The 14,889-nt window shown below is 47.0% G+C and overlaps 1 protein-coding gene across 1 annotated transcript in view; it reads right to left on the reverse strand.

Annotated features, from left to right (window-relative positions):
* Positions 1–6,369, reverse strand: part of TSEN2 (tRNA splicing endonuclease subunit 2) — a gene marked incomplete at both ends in the record, with an annotated part of 33,327 nt that extends 26,958 nt beyond the window's left edge. The window contains 2 exons of the mRNA XM_079712112.1: positions 4,160–4,241; positions 6,181–6,369. Coding sequence (XP_079568238.1) covers positions 4,160–4,241; positions 6,181–6,369 — 271 coding nt within the window. The remainder of the gene's footprint in view (positions 1–4,159; positions 4,242–6,180) is intronic.
* Between the last annotated feature and the right edge of the window lie 8,520 nt (positions 6,370–14,889).

The raw sequence follows: 14,889 nt of genomic DNA on the forward strand, positions 1-14,889 counted from the left end.
AAAGCCCTAAGGTTACACACTTTACCCCCATTCTCCGTGTTCCATCAAGCACCTTCTGTGACAGCTGCTCACACGCGCCTAAGGAAAGGGATGTTGAAGTAGATCTCATGGCGGTGTTAGCTCTGGACGTGGGTTTGGGAGTCCCAAGCTCTAGTTCCAGCTCTGGGCATCTGGCTGGAAGGGTCTCTCCACTTCAAGTGTTGACCAGGTCACTGACGGGGTGGGTTTTTGTCCTGCTCCTCCCTCACCCTGCCTTTGGGCAGCTCATCTTTCCTCTTCCACACTCGGCTTCCTCTCTGGTGCTCTAAAGGCCTGGAATTGATGCTGTTCGGCTTTAAAATCCTAGGGAGGTGAGTTCACAGACTCCTATCTCCTCAGTAATTTGACCTAAGGAGACCTCCCTCCTCTGGTAATTTAACAACAAGCTACAATTTAGCAAGTTTCACCGACAGCCTTCCATGTGCCCAGCACGAGATACACAGAAGTAATAAAGCAAATCCCCTCCCCTTGAGATACTCACACGCTAGTTGGGGAGACAGACCAGACACGAGGGATTCTAACCCAAGCTGATTCTAACCCTTCTTGAGCAAGGACAGTACATATTGTAAAGAGACTGGCTTAGTTTACCTGGAAGGGTTAGGAAAAAACACAAAGGAGGAGGAGTAATCGAGTGGGGCTCTGAAGAATGAGTAAGAGTTCGCCAGGCGGACCAGGGGAAAAAGGCGGAGGACACCATGCACAAAGGCTGGGGATGGCAAACGCATGGCAGATGCACATATCGGCCAAGGTGGCCGTGGTACCAACGAGTAGAAGAGGGTGGGTGGAGACGGGGTGGAAGATGAGGTTGAAGCCAAGATGTTGAAGCGGACATTTGAGATCTACTTCCTGAGGGCAGCCCACAGCCTTAATAATCTGTTTCCTTGGCCTAAATTCATTTCCTTCAAATTTCGACCCTACTTAAAACGTAGTTACTACATAGATCAGGAAAAGATTCTCAACTGTTAAGACCATTACACTATTTGAAAACTTTCTATTTTTGGGGGGTCAAATATTAGTAACTGCTGAAGCTGGGTGATGGGGACAGGCAGGGTCATTACGCTACTTGCTCTACCTTTTTTCTCCCTTTTAAAAACTCGATGAAAGGGCTTCCCTGGTGGCGCAGTGGTTGAGAGCCCGCCTGCCGATGCAGGGGACGCGGGTTCGTGCCCCGGTCCGGGAAGATCCCACATGCCGCGGAGCGGCTGGGCCCGTGAGCCATGGCTGCTGAGCCTGCGCGTCCGGAGCCTGCGCTCCGCCACGGGAGAGGCCACAACAGTGAGAGGCCCGCATAACGCAAAAAAAAAAAAAAAAAAAAAAAAACTCGATGAAAAAATTGAAAACATACAAAAGTAGAGAGAACAGTCTAGTAAATTCCCAGGTTCCCATCACTCAGCTTTAAATTAACTCACGGCCAACGGGGCTCCACCTGCCCACTCCCCTGGCCCCCACATTATTTGGAAACACATCCCTCGTATCACTTCATCTCTAAATGGTTCAGTACATCCGCAATCACCATGAGAACGTGCCTGAGGCTGGCCTGTGGAGGACGACATACCCGGTACCCTCCCCCGCTCATCCCACCTGAGGCCATCCTAGACCAGCTGACAGCCATCCAACAGACAACCCGACACCAGTGAGTCCAGCTACACCCATCACTGGACTTCTAATAGTGCAGCTAGTGGATCCATAACTAACCAGATGGATGAGCACATCTAGCCAAGATCAGTGGACCTACCCGGCAAACCCGGAAACTCAAATGAGCAATCTGGTTGCTGTTGAGAGCCACTGAATTTTGGGGTGGTCTGTTAAACAACACTGTGGCAGGAGATACAAAGTCTATCCCATTAGGACTGAACAGTCAAATTACCATGTTTTAAAGTCACTCAAAATAGCTTCCTCTGTGGCTACACCACCTTGTTGTCATGTAATACATTTACAAGGTTCCAAGGTCAAATCTACAGTCTCACCACTCTCTCCATCCTGTTCCATCCCTTGCCCACAGGCATTAAAAAAACTATGATTTATCCTTCCTTACATTTCAAAAATATATTTATATTCCCCTCCCTCTAGATAAGCCACAGCATACTTTGCTTTACCTTGCTTTCTTTGCTTAGAAATATATCCTAGTGATGTCCCATTCCTACCTCAGCTCCACAGCATGTCATTATATGAATGTTCTATAGTTCATTCAGCTGGGATCCCCACCCTCCATGGACATTTTGGTTGTTTCCAGTCTTTTAACATTAGAAACAGTGTTGCAATGAATAGCCTTGGGCTCTTTCTTTTCCTATTTTTGCCAGTGTATCTTTAAGATAAATTCCCAGAAGTGGAATTGCTGGGTTAAAAGTAAATGCATAGGGGCTTCCCTGGTGGCACAGTGGTTAAGAGTCCGCCTGCCGATGCAGGGGACACGGGTTCGTGCCCCGGTCCGGGAAGATCCCACATGCCGCGGAGCGGCTGGGCCCGTGAGCCATGGCTGCTGAGCCTGCGCGTCCGGAGCCTGTGCTCCGCAACGGGAGAGGCCACAACAGTGAGAGGCCCGCATATTGCAAAACAAACAAACAAACAAAACAAAACAAAAAAACAAAAAGTAAGTGCATATATTGGGCAACTGGATATCCACAGGCAAAACAATGAAGCTGGACCCATACCTTACATCATAGAAAAACTAAATCAAAATAGATCAAAGACCTAAACTTAAGAGCTGAAACTATTAACCTCTTAGAAGAAAACACAGGGAAAATCTACACAAGCTTGGATTTGGTAATGGTTCCCTAGTATGACACCAAAAGCACATGAAAAGAAAAAAAAATTAAAACGATACATTAGACTTCATTAAAATGAAAAACTTTTACCACTTCACATCCATTAAAATGGCTATCATCAAAAACAAAAACAGAAAAGAATAAGCGTTGGTAAGGATGTGGAAAAATTGGAAAACCTTATGCATTGCTGGTGGGAATGTAAAATGATGCAGGTGTCATGGAAAACAGTTCATGGTTCCTCAAAAAATTAAAATAGAATTATCATATGATCCAGCAAGTCTACTCCTAGGTATACACAGAAGAGAAATGAAAACATATGTCCACACGGAAACCTGTACGTGAATGCTCACAGCAGCACTACTCGTAACAGCCAAAAAGTAGAAACAACCCAAATAGCCATCTTTGGATAAATGGATAAACAAAACAAAATATATCATACAATGGAATAGTATTCAGGATAAAGTTCTGATAAATGCTACAGCATGGATAGACCTTGAAAAAATTATCCTAGGTGAAGGACACAAAAGGTTTCCACTTATATGAGATATTTAGAATGGGCAAAATCAAAGACACAGAAAGCATATTAAGGTTACCAGGGGTTAGGGGGAGAGGAGGATGGCGGGGAGTAAATGTATATATGATTTTTCGAGACAGTCAAGTCCCCTTCGTAATGGCCATACCACCTGCACTCCCACCAGCAACGCGTGAGAGTGTTTCTCAGGGGCTCACCAATGGGGCACATTGTCAAACTTTCTGATTTCTGTCACTCTGATTGCTGAAATGGTATCTCAGTGCAGTTTTAATTTGTATTTTTTCTTGCAATAAAATGTTTTAAAAAATCCTGTCTAATTCTGTTTTAACCTGCTGGTATTGGTTATGTAATTACCATGAGACTCCCTTAGAAAAATACACCCAGATGAAAGATTTATAAATTAAAGAGGAACAGCAAATGGGAATCATATACATTAGTATGTTTTAACAAATACATCAATGTCATGGTTACTGTTGTAAATTCCAATTCTAGAAATAAAATATAAAACCCACCTTGCATACAGGTGAGGAGGCACTTAATTACTAGTACCTTCCACACACACAGGACTCTGCTGAGCAATGCTTAACAACAGAAAAGCCTAAATAACACTTTTGATAATTCCAGAAATCAGACGAAACACATTTTCACCAATCATAAGAACCCTTTCACCTTGATTAGAATTATTCTAGTTGCTATTTTTACCAGTAAAACTGCCAGTGGCATGTTACTTCTCCTCTAGAATTTTACTGTATAATCTGGTGTCAGAGCTAAAAATGAAGAAAAAGATAATTTGCCAAAAGAACTGAATGTTGCACAAGTTTACCTTTCCATTTAGCAACCAGCTTAGGATCCGAAATTGTGAAGTTTGGACGGCTTCTGGACAGGATACCTTTTCCAAAATAACCCTTCCGGGAAGAGAAAAAATAGAGTTAGTTCAGGTTTAGTTATCAGTTTTTTAGCTGAGGGAGAATAACGACTTGAGTTAACAAGACAGTCATTGCATTTTTCACAGCCTGACATCTTCCCTCTGATTATAGATAATTCACGATTACTAGTGAACACCTTAGCGTTTTCTCTCTCCTATCCTTTGAAGGGAGCTGGGAAGTTTCTGGTGCACCTCGCTTGTCTCCTGAGTAGTGGTCTCAGCCCAGGCCTGGTAAGCTGGAGGTGAAGGGCAGGCAGAGGCAGATCTCCTCTGCACACGTGGATCAGGAACAGTGGCCTACAAGCAGGAGCCAAGTCCACCAGGACCAAAAAGCTTCTCGGATTCTCTTGTACGCAGAACTGAAGGACTATTCTTCTCCTTCCCGCTGACTCCAAAAACACTGATTCCCCATCCCCCATTTCTTAAAATTAGAAAATATTTAAACCCATAGAAAACTGAAAGAATAATAAAATGAACACCCTATACCCTCCACCCAGATTGACAATCAGAAGAAATCATGTGTCTGGTGCTTCACAAAGCCTCCGCTTAATGTTACATATTGAGAATGGGGGGGAGACTGTCCTTGGCCTAGACGCCTGTCTCACTGGGGTCAGTGCCACCCACTGTATTCCACATTGGGAAGGTGACTACAACATGTATTTATACAAAATGTCTAGAGAAGGCACATTACAGAAACAGGAAGTGGATCAGCAGTGCCTGGGCTGGGAGTGGGGACAGGGATTAAGTACAGTGAGTATCAGGGGACCTTCTGTGGCCATGGGGAATGCTCTACAAGTGGACTGTGATGGTGGGTGCACAACTCTATGAATTTATTACAGTCATTGCATCGGGCACTTACAGTGGGTGAATTTTATGGCTGTAAATTATACCGCAATAAAGCTGCTTTAAAAATGCCTCCAGGGGGCTTCCCTGGTGGTGCAGTGGTTGAGAGTCCGCCTGCCGATGCAGGGGACACGGGTTCGTGCCCCGGTCCGGGAGGATCCCACATGCCGTGGAGCGGCTGGGCCCGTGAGCCATGGCCGCTGAGCCTGCGTGTCCGGAGCCTGTGCTCCGCAACGGGAGAGGCCACAACAGTGAGAGGCCCGCGTACCGCAAAAAAAAAAAAAAAACAAAAAAAAATGCCTCCAGGGCTTCCCTGGTGGCGCAGTGGTTGAGAGTCCGCCTGTCGATGCAGGGGACACGGGTTCGTGCCCCGGTCCGGGAAGATCCCACATGCCGCGGAACGGCTGGGCCCATGAGCCATGGCTGCTGGGCCTCCGCGTCCAGAGCCTGTGCTCCACAACGGGAGAGGCCACAACAGTGAGAGGCCCGCGTACCACAAAAAAAAAAAATGCCTCCAGTGTTGAACTGGCTATGGGGGAAAAAATAAGCAAGCTTCCAATCTCATCCCAAACCTATGGCTGATGGAAAAAGCAAAAACTGGAACTCGTCCTCATGTAAGAAGAGGTCCTCAACCAGGAGAGCGAGCAAAGGACATGCTGAAGCCCCATCTGGTTTGTCCTGAGCCAGAACAATCTGCCACCCTACGGTTACCTCTGGGGATGGAGTGGCAGCGAGGGGGAAATTTTTACTTTTTACCCATTACATTTCTGTAAATTGCTTGAATTTTTTTTTTTTTTTTTTTTTTTTTTTTTTACAATGAACATGTGTTGCTTTTATAATCAAAAAACAAGAAAGGTCAATGCACTGACTCAGCTTCACTGACGAAATGTGGGTTTGTGGCTGGGAGCTGTCCTCTGGGCTTATGGCTTGGGGGTACCTGATTCTGTTCCTACATTGGACTAAACTGCAAGGAAAGCGTGTGGGTCATTCATGGTCTGTTTCTGGGGGTGGATGGGGAGAGAATGGCTGGCTCAGGGCTGTCAGGAAGCAGCAGAGCTGAGGCTGCCCGCACATACCTTCCCATAGAGCTGCTCCATATCTTCTGCATTCTTCACAATCACATTGTTGTTTATCATCTCGGCCCGGAATATTCTAAAGTCCTTCTTAGGACCACAGTCCTGACCGAAAGGGATCGGCAGTGGAGACTCATAGCTCTCATACACTCTTCTTTTCCTCTTTGGGGGGCGGAAAACTGCCTCTGCCATTTCCCAAGGTAACTGTTCTTTAAAGACTGTAATAGGGAGAAAGAAACAAGTCAATCAATAACTGTACTGACCAAACATGTGAGTACATTTATATCCAGGCTCAGAAAACCTTGTGGTCTGTGGGGAAAATATTTACAAAGCAGTGAACAAAAAGACAGAGTAACGAAAAGATTTTGTTTGCGCAGCACAAAGCCTACCCACCTAGGGTATCTCGATTACTTCCCACAATGCCCTGGTACCATTTCTCATTACAGCTGACAAGACTGAGGCCTAGTGACACGTCCATGGTCACAATGCCGCTCGTAGGTCTCCTGACAGCGAGCACAAGAGGATTTCTGCCCAGGAGGATTCCTCCCATCCTCTCAAGCGGCCGACAGACATTTACCGAGCACCCACCAGAGGCTCCCAATCATCAGAGGTGCTAGGGATACAAAGAGAAAACCAAAAGGACCCTGTCCTCAAAGAAGTAAATCTAGTGAGCACCTCCCTTTCCAAAAAAGGACCTTAAAATACGTTCCAAACATTCGGTCAATCATCTCCCAGTTTTTCAGGTAAATTAATAATAATAACAACAGCAGCAGCAGTCATCATTTAAGGGTCTATTCCTCAGCACCAAGCGTGAGTGGCTAATAGCAGGAAGTGTCAAGCCAGAGGGCAGGGATGGGAATCGGCTTCACCACTGCCCAGCTGTGTGATCTGGGGCAAAAGTTACTTGATCTCTCTGTGCTTTGGTTTCCCCATCTGCAAAATAAGGATAAATACAGACTCCATCTTATAGTTTAGACCCATAGGAGCTTAGAACAGCCCCGGCACGCAGCACTGACTGCTCTGCACGTTCACCGTGATTCCTATTATGGCACTATTACTATTAGCACTAAGAACACCGTGTGACACATGAGGAAACAGGGCCAGGTTAGACGGATGTTGTCAGAGGCCTGGAGGGTGGTGGCCCTGGATGACCCCGGGTCTGCTGAACGCCAAAGGCCACGCTCTTCCCTCTGGGTTCTGCTGTGAGCACAGGCAGCAGCTGCCTCCTCTTGTTTGAAGGCTCACTGAGAATTATGGAGAATTATGGAATTACCATGCGCCCAGCACTACGAGGGAGGAAAGGAAGGCGAAGCCAGTACCTCTCCCTTCCAGGCCTTACCCTCAACCCGAGGAGACAAAACAAGGACAAGACGCACACAGGCTGCAATTCAATAACGGCTGCGGGAAGGAAGTCAAGTTGAGTGCGTTGTACGATAAAGACAGAGAGCCACAGCAGATGCATTTAACTCAGGAAAACTCAACCACATGCAAGGGGGAAACACAGACAGTGCAGGGGACTGGGTCAGGTGCTCCACTCATTGGGCAGGTGCCCTGGAATGAGACAGGGGACCTGAATCTGCTCCGCCCTCAGTCCCGGCTCTGGACCCGACTTACACGGACAGCACATCTGGTGCTTGAAGATACAGTGGAGCTGTATCACACACGTGTTTAGCCTCCATGGCTCCAAACCCTCACAGGGGAACAAGTACGACTGATTATTTAGGTGCCTCCTGCACTCAATACCAGCACCCTGTTGGGCAAAGGATGTAATCAAGCCTGAAACAGCCAATGAAGGTGGCGAAAGCTGAGGCAGGAAGCTGAGTGGCTTTCAGGGTTTACGCCCATTAAAAAGAAATCAAAAGCCTTGTCCAATGTGAAATGATTCCTTTATCCACCCTCACAAAGATGTTGAGGAATTAAATGAGGACAAAGAAAAACAAAGACCAAGGAAATTAGAGACATTGATAAATCAATTACAAAAGTCACAATAAAAAGTAAGAATCAGCAACTTGGAGCCGTCACAGAACTGCCAAAGTATTCCAAGCAGCAAAATGCTAAAATAATTTAATTTCTAAATAAGAGTCCTTCAATGGAATTAAATAATGAGCACAACTGTATGCATTTTACATACATCTATGTGTGTGTGTATATATGTATATACATATACATATATACACACACACACATATTGCTATATAGCATTCATAACAATACTATGAACACCACATGTTAATGGGCAATTAAGATTTCCTCCCGAGGGCATTTAAAGCAGATTTTCACTTGCCAATTTATCACTCAACCCAAGCAGCCACAGTTGACCCCTGAACAACATGGGATTTAACTGCATGGGTACACTTACACCCAGATTTTTTTCAAGAGTAGATGTTACAGCACTACACCATCCACAGTTGGTCAAATCCACAGATGCAGAACCTCGGATATGAAGGAACCAGGGATACAGAGGGCTGACTATAAACTACACTCAGATTTTTTTTTTATTTTTTATTTTTGTGGTACACGGGCCTCTCACTGTTGTGGCCTCTCCCGTTGCGGAGCACAGGCTCTGGACGCGCAGGCTCAGCGGCCATGGCTCATGGGCCCAGCCGCTCCGCGGCACATGGAATCTTCCCAGACCGGGGCACGAACCCATGTCCCCTGCATCGGCAGGAGGACTCTCAACCACTACGCCACCAGGGAAACCCCAACACTCAGATTTTTGACTGCAGAGAAGGTCAGAGCCCTGGCTTCCTGCGTTGTTCAAGGGTCAATTGTATTGCATTTAGCATTCAATTGAAGAAACGGCAATTGTTCTAACAATTAAAATGATGCTGTATTGGCTTTTTTGAGGCAGGATGTGGGTCTCTAGTGAGGCACCTTCTAGGGATTTCCAGGAGTAATTCGAACTTTTATGATCATTGCACTTTTATAACTTAACCTCTGGTGAGTATTCGATTTGTATATATTACATCTGAGATTTTTAAGAAAGAGAAAATTTTAATGGTTAACTTCAACAACTTCCAATTAAATTCTCTCAAACAAGTGAAACAGTTCTGTTTCAATTTGCCTGGTTTGTTTAGGATTTTCCCTTTCAGATTGCTATTACACTCTCCAAAAACAAAAAAGGCAGAAATGAGCTATGACACTTGACGGCAAGAACCCTGTACTCCAGCCCAAGTGTGCATGACGGAGGCTCCTGCCACAAGATTCCCAGTTTTTCACAAAACCTCAAAATCCCAGGTTTAGAGCCACCTCTGCACATGAGACAGCAAGCACGTCAAGAATTTGGCTCTCAGTAGGCCTTCCATAAATGCAAAGCTGCCATTACGATCATGTGACTTTCAACACCCCACGTAAAGCTCCCTGAACCCAGTTTCTTCATCTTCAAATTGAACAGAACTAGAAAACAATCTGGAAGCCACTCAAATGTTAAACACTAAGTAACCATATGATCCAGCAATTCCACTCCTGGGTAGATAAAAGAAAACTGAAAACATGTTCGTACAAAAATTTGTACACAGGACTTCCATGGTGGTGCAGTGGTTAAGAATCTACCTGCCAAGGCAGGGGACACGGGTTTGAGCCCTGATTCAGAAGGATCTCACATGCCGCGGAGCAACGAAGCCCGTGTGCCATAACTACCGAGCCTGCACTCCAGAGTCCAGGAGCCACAACTACTGAGCCCACATGCCACAACGACTGAAGTCCGTGAACCTAGAGCCCGTGCTCCGCAACAAGAGAAGCCACTGCAATGAGAAGCCTGTGCACCGCAATGAAGAGTAGCCCCCGCTCACCACAACTAGAGAAAGCCCACGCGCAGCAATGGAGACCCAATGCAGCCAAAAATAAATAAATAAATAAATTTAAAAAAATATATGTGCATGAATGTTTACAGCAGTATTGTTCATAACAGTCAAAAAGTAGAAACAACCGAGATGTCCATCAACAGATGAATGGATCAACAAAATGGGTTATATCCATATAATGGAATATTATCAGCAATTAACAGAGGAACGAAGTACTGATACAGACCATAACGTGTGTGAACCTTGAGAGCATTATGTGGAGTGAAAGAAGCCAGTCACAAAAGACCACACATTGTATAAGACCATTAATATGAAACATCCGGAACAGGCAAATCCAAAGGGCAACACCAAGTAGATTAGTGGCTGCCAGGTTCTGGGGGAAGGGAGCTATGGGGAATGACTGCCCATAGGTATGGGGTTTATTCTGAGGGATGAAGAAGCTTTACAATTAGATTGCATTGATGGTGTTGGCTGCATAACTCTGAATGTATTAAAATCACTGAATCGTACATTTCACAAGGGTGAATTTTATGGTATATGAATCATCTCTCAATAAAGCTGAAAAAATTCAATAGGACAAACCAGAAGATCTCTCGTGTCACAGTTTCATACAAGAGTTGCCTTGTGCAGAACTTGGAAGGCAAAGCAGGGGAGAAAGGATTGAGTTTGTTATTCTCCATATCTGCAATAGGCATTTCAGAAATGTTTCTTCAGTGCCAAGATAGGAGACCAGCATGACGGGAGATGTGGGATGTGAGTACAATTACAACAGCTAACCATCACTGGGAGGTACAACATGCCAGGCACTGACTGTGCCAACGCTACACACGTGGGTACCGCTACCCGCATTTCACAGATGAGTAAATGGAGGCTTAGAGAGGGCAGGTCACTTGGCCACAGTGCCACAGCTGGGAAGATGAGAGGCCAGTAAGGCAGGGAGACAGGGCACGGTGAGAAGACTGGCTTCAAAGAGGACCCCTGTCTGAAGCACACACAAATGTACAGGAAAGACTGGGCCATCGGTCAGGGGGTTTGGGATGTGAAGGCTTGATGCCTGTGCAGCTTCTCAAGCCGGGAAGGACAACTGAAAAGATTAAGAGGGAATTCCCTGGCAGTCCTGTGGTTAGGACTCCAAGCATTCACTGCTGAGGGGCCGGGTTCAATCCCTGGTTGGGGAACTAAGATCCCACAAGCCACTCAGCAGGACAGAGGGAAAAAAAATTTTTTTTAAAGAAAAGATTAAGAAAATTAAACTGGGGTCATATATAACAGCGGCTCTCAAGGCTTGGCTTCCCTTAGAATCACCTGAGGAAATTCTGAAACTTCCAATGCCCAGGCCTTACCTACAATTACATCAGAAAGTCTGGGGTGGGACCCAGGTGATTTCAATATGTAGCCAAAGTTGTCAACTACTGGTGATAGGATGGCCTATTCAAACTCAATGCCAACAGCCATCTCCACTGTACAGATGAGGAAAGGGACTCAGGGGTTGACTGCTACACACATGTAAGGAAGGAGCTGTTACTTTTCCTTTTCTAAACCTGGGCATACCAACTCGAGGCACCAATCGTGTTAAGTACATTTACTTTTCTATCAAAATCAGGACTCGTTCCTAATTCTTCCCTTGAGCGGATAAGCTAACACCTTTTAGGTGTTCAGTAGATGTTTATTCCAAACAAAACAAAGTAAAACAAAAAAGGGGGGGAGGTAGCTTCATTTAACTTTCCAACCCTGTGGGCCCACCTTGCCAAACCAGCCTGGTTAAAACCTCCCACTCAGCAAAACTCACATTCACCCAATTAAAAAACCGTTGAAGCTCCAAATGCGTACCTCCTGGGCCAGGGGAGGCAAGGATTAAACGGAGAAGGCAAACAACCCTGCCTCTGGGGAGCTTTCAGGTTAGAACCCGAGACTAGACATGTAAACGAACGATAAACCTTTGCAAGCTGTTGTGAGGATTAGATGGGTAATTGTGCGAAGGAGCCTGGTACTGGGCTTACCATGCGAAGTGCTAGCCCGACGGAAGCTGCAGCTGCAACTAATGATCACGAAGTGTTAAGGGCCCACCAAACCCGCAACTCCTTGTCATTACGCATCCCTTTGCTGGTTCCCTAGAGTGGCGCCCCCAGCAACCCTACTAGCGGCTAAAGCTCCACTCGGGCAGAGCCGGTGTCAGGTGCACCTTGACGTCCTCTGCCCCCAGCACTGGACGTGGCGTCAATGTTTCCAGAAAGAACATAAAAAAGAGGGCTACAGGTACACGGAGAAGGGGAAAGGGGCTAATTCCGGTGGAAGAAGGAAGCCAGGCCCCGCGTCCCGGCCCAGTCTGGTGCGACTCTGAGACCCGGGGAACGTCTGTGGGCCGTTTCCGCTCTGGCCCCGGAGGGCTTCGAAAAAGGCGATGTCTCCTCCCGCGGCGGAGACCCCTCCCTTGTGCTGCGGCACCGCGCTCAGCTCCCCGGGACGCCACCGGCTCCCGAACCCCGGAGCCTTACCTTCCTCTGCCCTACGCGCTCGCCGTTACCCCGGCAACGCCGGCCGCTGGGGGCGGACACCGCTGCCGTCAAGCAGTGCGGCCGCAAAGCCGGACGACTGCGCAGCCGCAGAGCCCGAGGGCGGGCCCGCCGGGTGTTTGCGGAGCGCACCTGCGCAGGGCCTTAAGGCGGGTCTTCGGTGGGTGCTGCTCTTTCCTCGCGAGGTGGAAGGCAGAGGCGGCGCGTCCTCTTTCCCGCCTTCCCTGCGATCGTAGCGCTACCGCCCTGCACACATGCTGTTCTCGTTTAATCCCCACAACAATCCCGCAAGGTCCATTTTACAGATGAGATCTAAGTTAGTTATCCAATGTCACGTAGTTGCGAGGTACTGGAGTTAAGAGTGATAGGACTAGACTCAGAACTCAGGTCTAAGGACTTGGGGTCCTCGCCCCTGGGGAGATGGGACTCTTGAAGCGACGGGACTTGATATGACCCCAGCCCTGAGGAAGCGGGGTCCACTGAGCTCAGCCCGCAGACCTCAGCTTTCTCAATGCTTTTGTATAGTGCAGCAGGCAGGGAACCTGTAAGAAGTGCCCCCTCGCACAGGGCACTGACCAAAAGCCAGTGTGGGCACTGGCCGCCCTGTGCAGCGTCAAGGCCAAGTCAAGGACAACAGGCCGGGAGTCAGACCTGCATGTGCATCCCTACCTCCCCGCTCACTGGCTGTGTGGTTAGTCTTGAGTGAGTGACTTAACCTTTCTGAGCCACAGTTTCCTCTATTGAAAAATGGGTTGTCAGGATTATGAGGGAAGAACAAAACAGAAGTGCCCTGGGAATTGTAAACGTTTCTCCCACCTGGTTATTTTAAAGGAGGCCTGGTAGGGAGTCCAATAAACACCTTCCTAAATATGAACCCCAGGGTCCCCAGCACACATACCACACATGCTGGGCAGGTGGGGAAGATGGGTGACAGGGAAGGGTGGCAAATTGTGCCAGAGAGATTTATGGGGCTAGGTGAGACAGGCTTTGAAATCTGGACCTTTCCCAACTTTCTCTTGTCTCCAGGCCTTCCCACATGCTGTTGTCTCTACCTGGAACATCCTTCTCCCCTGTCTGGAGCACTGATTCCTGGTCACCCTTTAGGCCTCAGCTCAGATATCTCTTCCTCAGACTTCCTTTTGCTTCCCCAGGCTGGCTTGGGTGACTTGCCTCTGTGCTCCCACAATAGTCTGGTGGCCCCTGTGCTGTCCCTGATTCCTGGTCCTCCTTAACTGGACTGTGAGCTCCTAGTAGAAAGAGCTCAAGACGTGGCATTAAGTAGGTGGTCTGCCTGCAGGGGCCTTAACTGCTTAGCTCAGGAGTTCAGATTTTAGAGAAATCAAAAGCCGAATAGCTTCCTGGTTAGAATGCTGCAAAAAAGGGAGAACTTGAGCAAGAGTCACAGAATAGTGGTATCGGGATGGTTTGGGTTGGGAAGAGAGAGGTGGAGGGAGGCTGTAATATTGCACCAGAACATGCCAACGGAGGAAGTACTGGATTTAGAATGAGAGGCTTTTAAAAATGAAAGGGAACTCCGAGGGTATCCAGTTCAACTTCCTTACTTAACTGATAAGAAAAAAGGATCAGAGGCACGGTGAGTTGCCAGAGGTAACAGAGCAAGTCTGAGGTGGCGCTGAGACTAGAGCCAGGTCTCCCTCAGCGGGTGCTCGGCACTCAGCTTGGGATGCGCCCATAAGGGGATCTCAGGGGTCATCATCTGGAGCCCTGTCCCCACAGAGGGTCCAGGGTGAAAGCTAATGAACAAGATATTCTTCCCCCAAGATTTTCTCCTTGGTGTTCCCCCTCCCCGCTGTGTGGTGCAGCTTTCGGGAAATCAGTTCCTTGACCAGGAGTTGAACCCAGGCCACAGCAGTGACAGCGCGGAATCCTAACCACTAGGCCACCAGGGAACTCCCAACAGTGTGTATTTTAAACCTTTTGTTATGGTCCTTTTCAAATATACACAAAAGTAGATCGCTTCCAGCATCTTCAACCTTTGGTATCTTGTTTCTTTTACACTCTCCATAAATACACCTTTCCCCCACTGCTGGTGTATTTTAAAGCAATTCCAAACATCATATAATTTCACTCATAATATTTAAGTATGTGACACTAACAGGTAAGAATTTAAATTTTGTTACATATATATCTATATAGTTGATTCTTGTTATTCACAGAAGTTCTACAGAGTCACCATGAACACTGAATTGGTGAACACTGAACCATTGCTTCTAAGGGAATGCAGGTCGGTTCCTGGCAGCCTCTGGTCGCAACATTTTCATCAACCAATCGATACACAACCTTGTTTTATGTGTGCTTTCTTTTAAAAACACTTTATTTAATGTCTGTTGTAGATTCATGAACATTGAACTCATGGCCCACATCAATATAACTCA

Source organism: Hyperoodon ampullatus (assembly GCF_949752795.1).
Source record: "Hyperoodon ampullatus genome assembly, chromosome: 10".
Taxonomy (NCBI): domain Eukaryota; kingdom Metazoa; phylum Chordata; class Mammalia; order Artiodactyla; family Ziphiidae; genus Hyperoodon; species Hyperoodon ampullatus.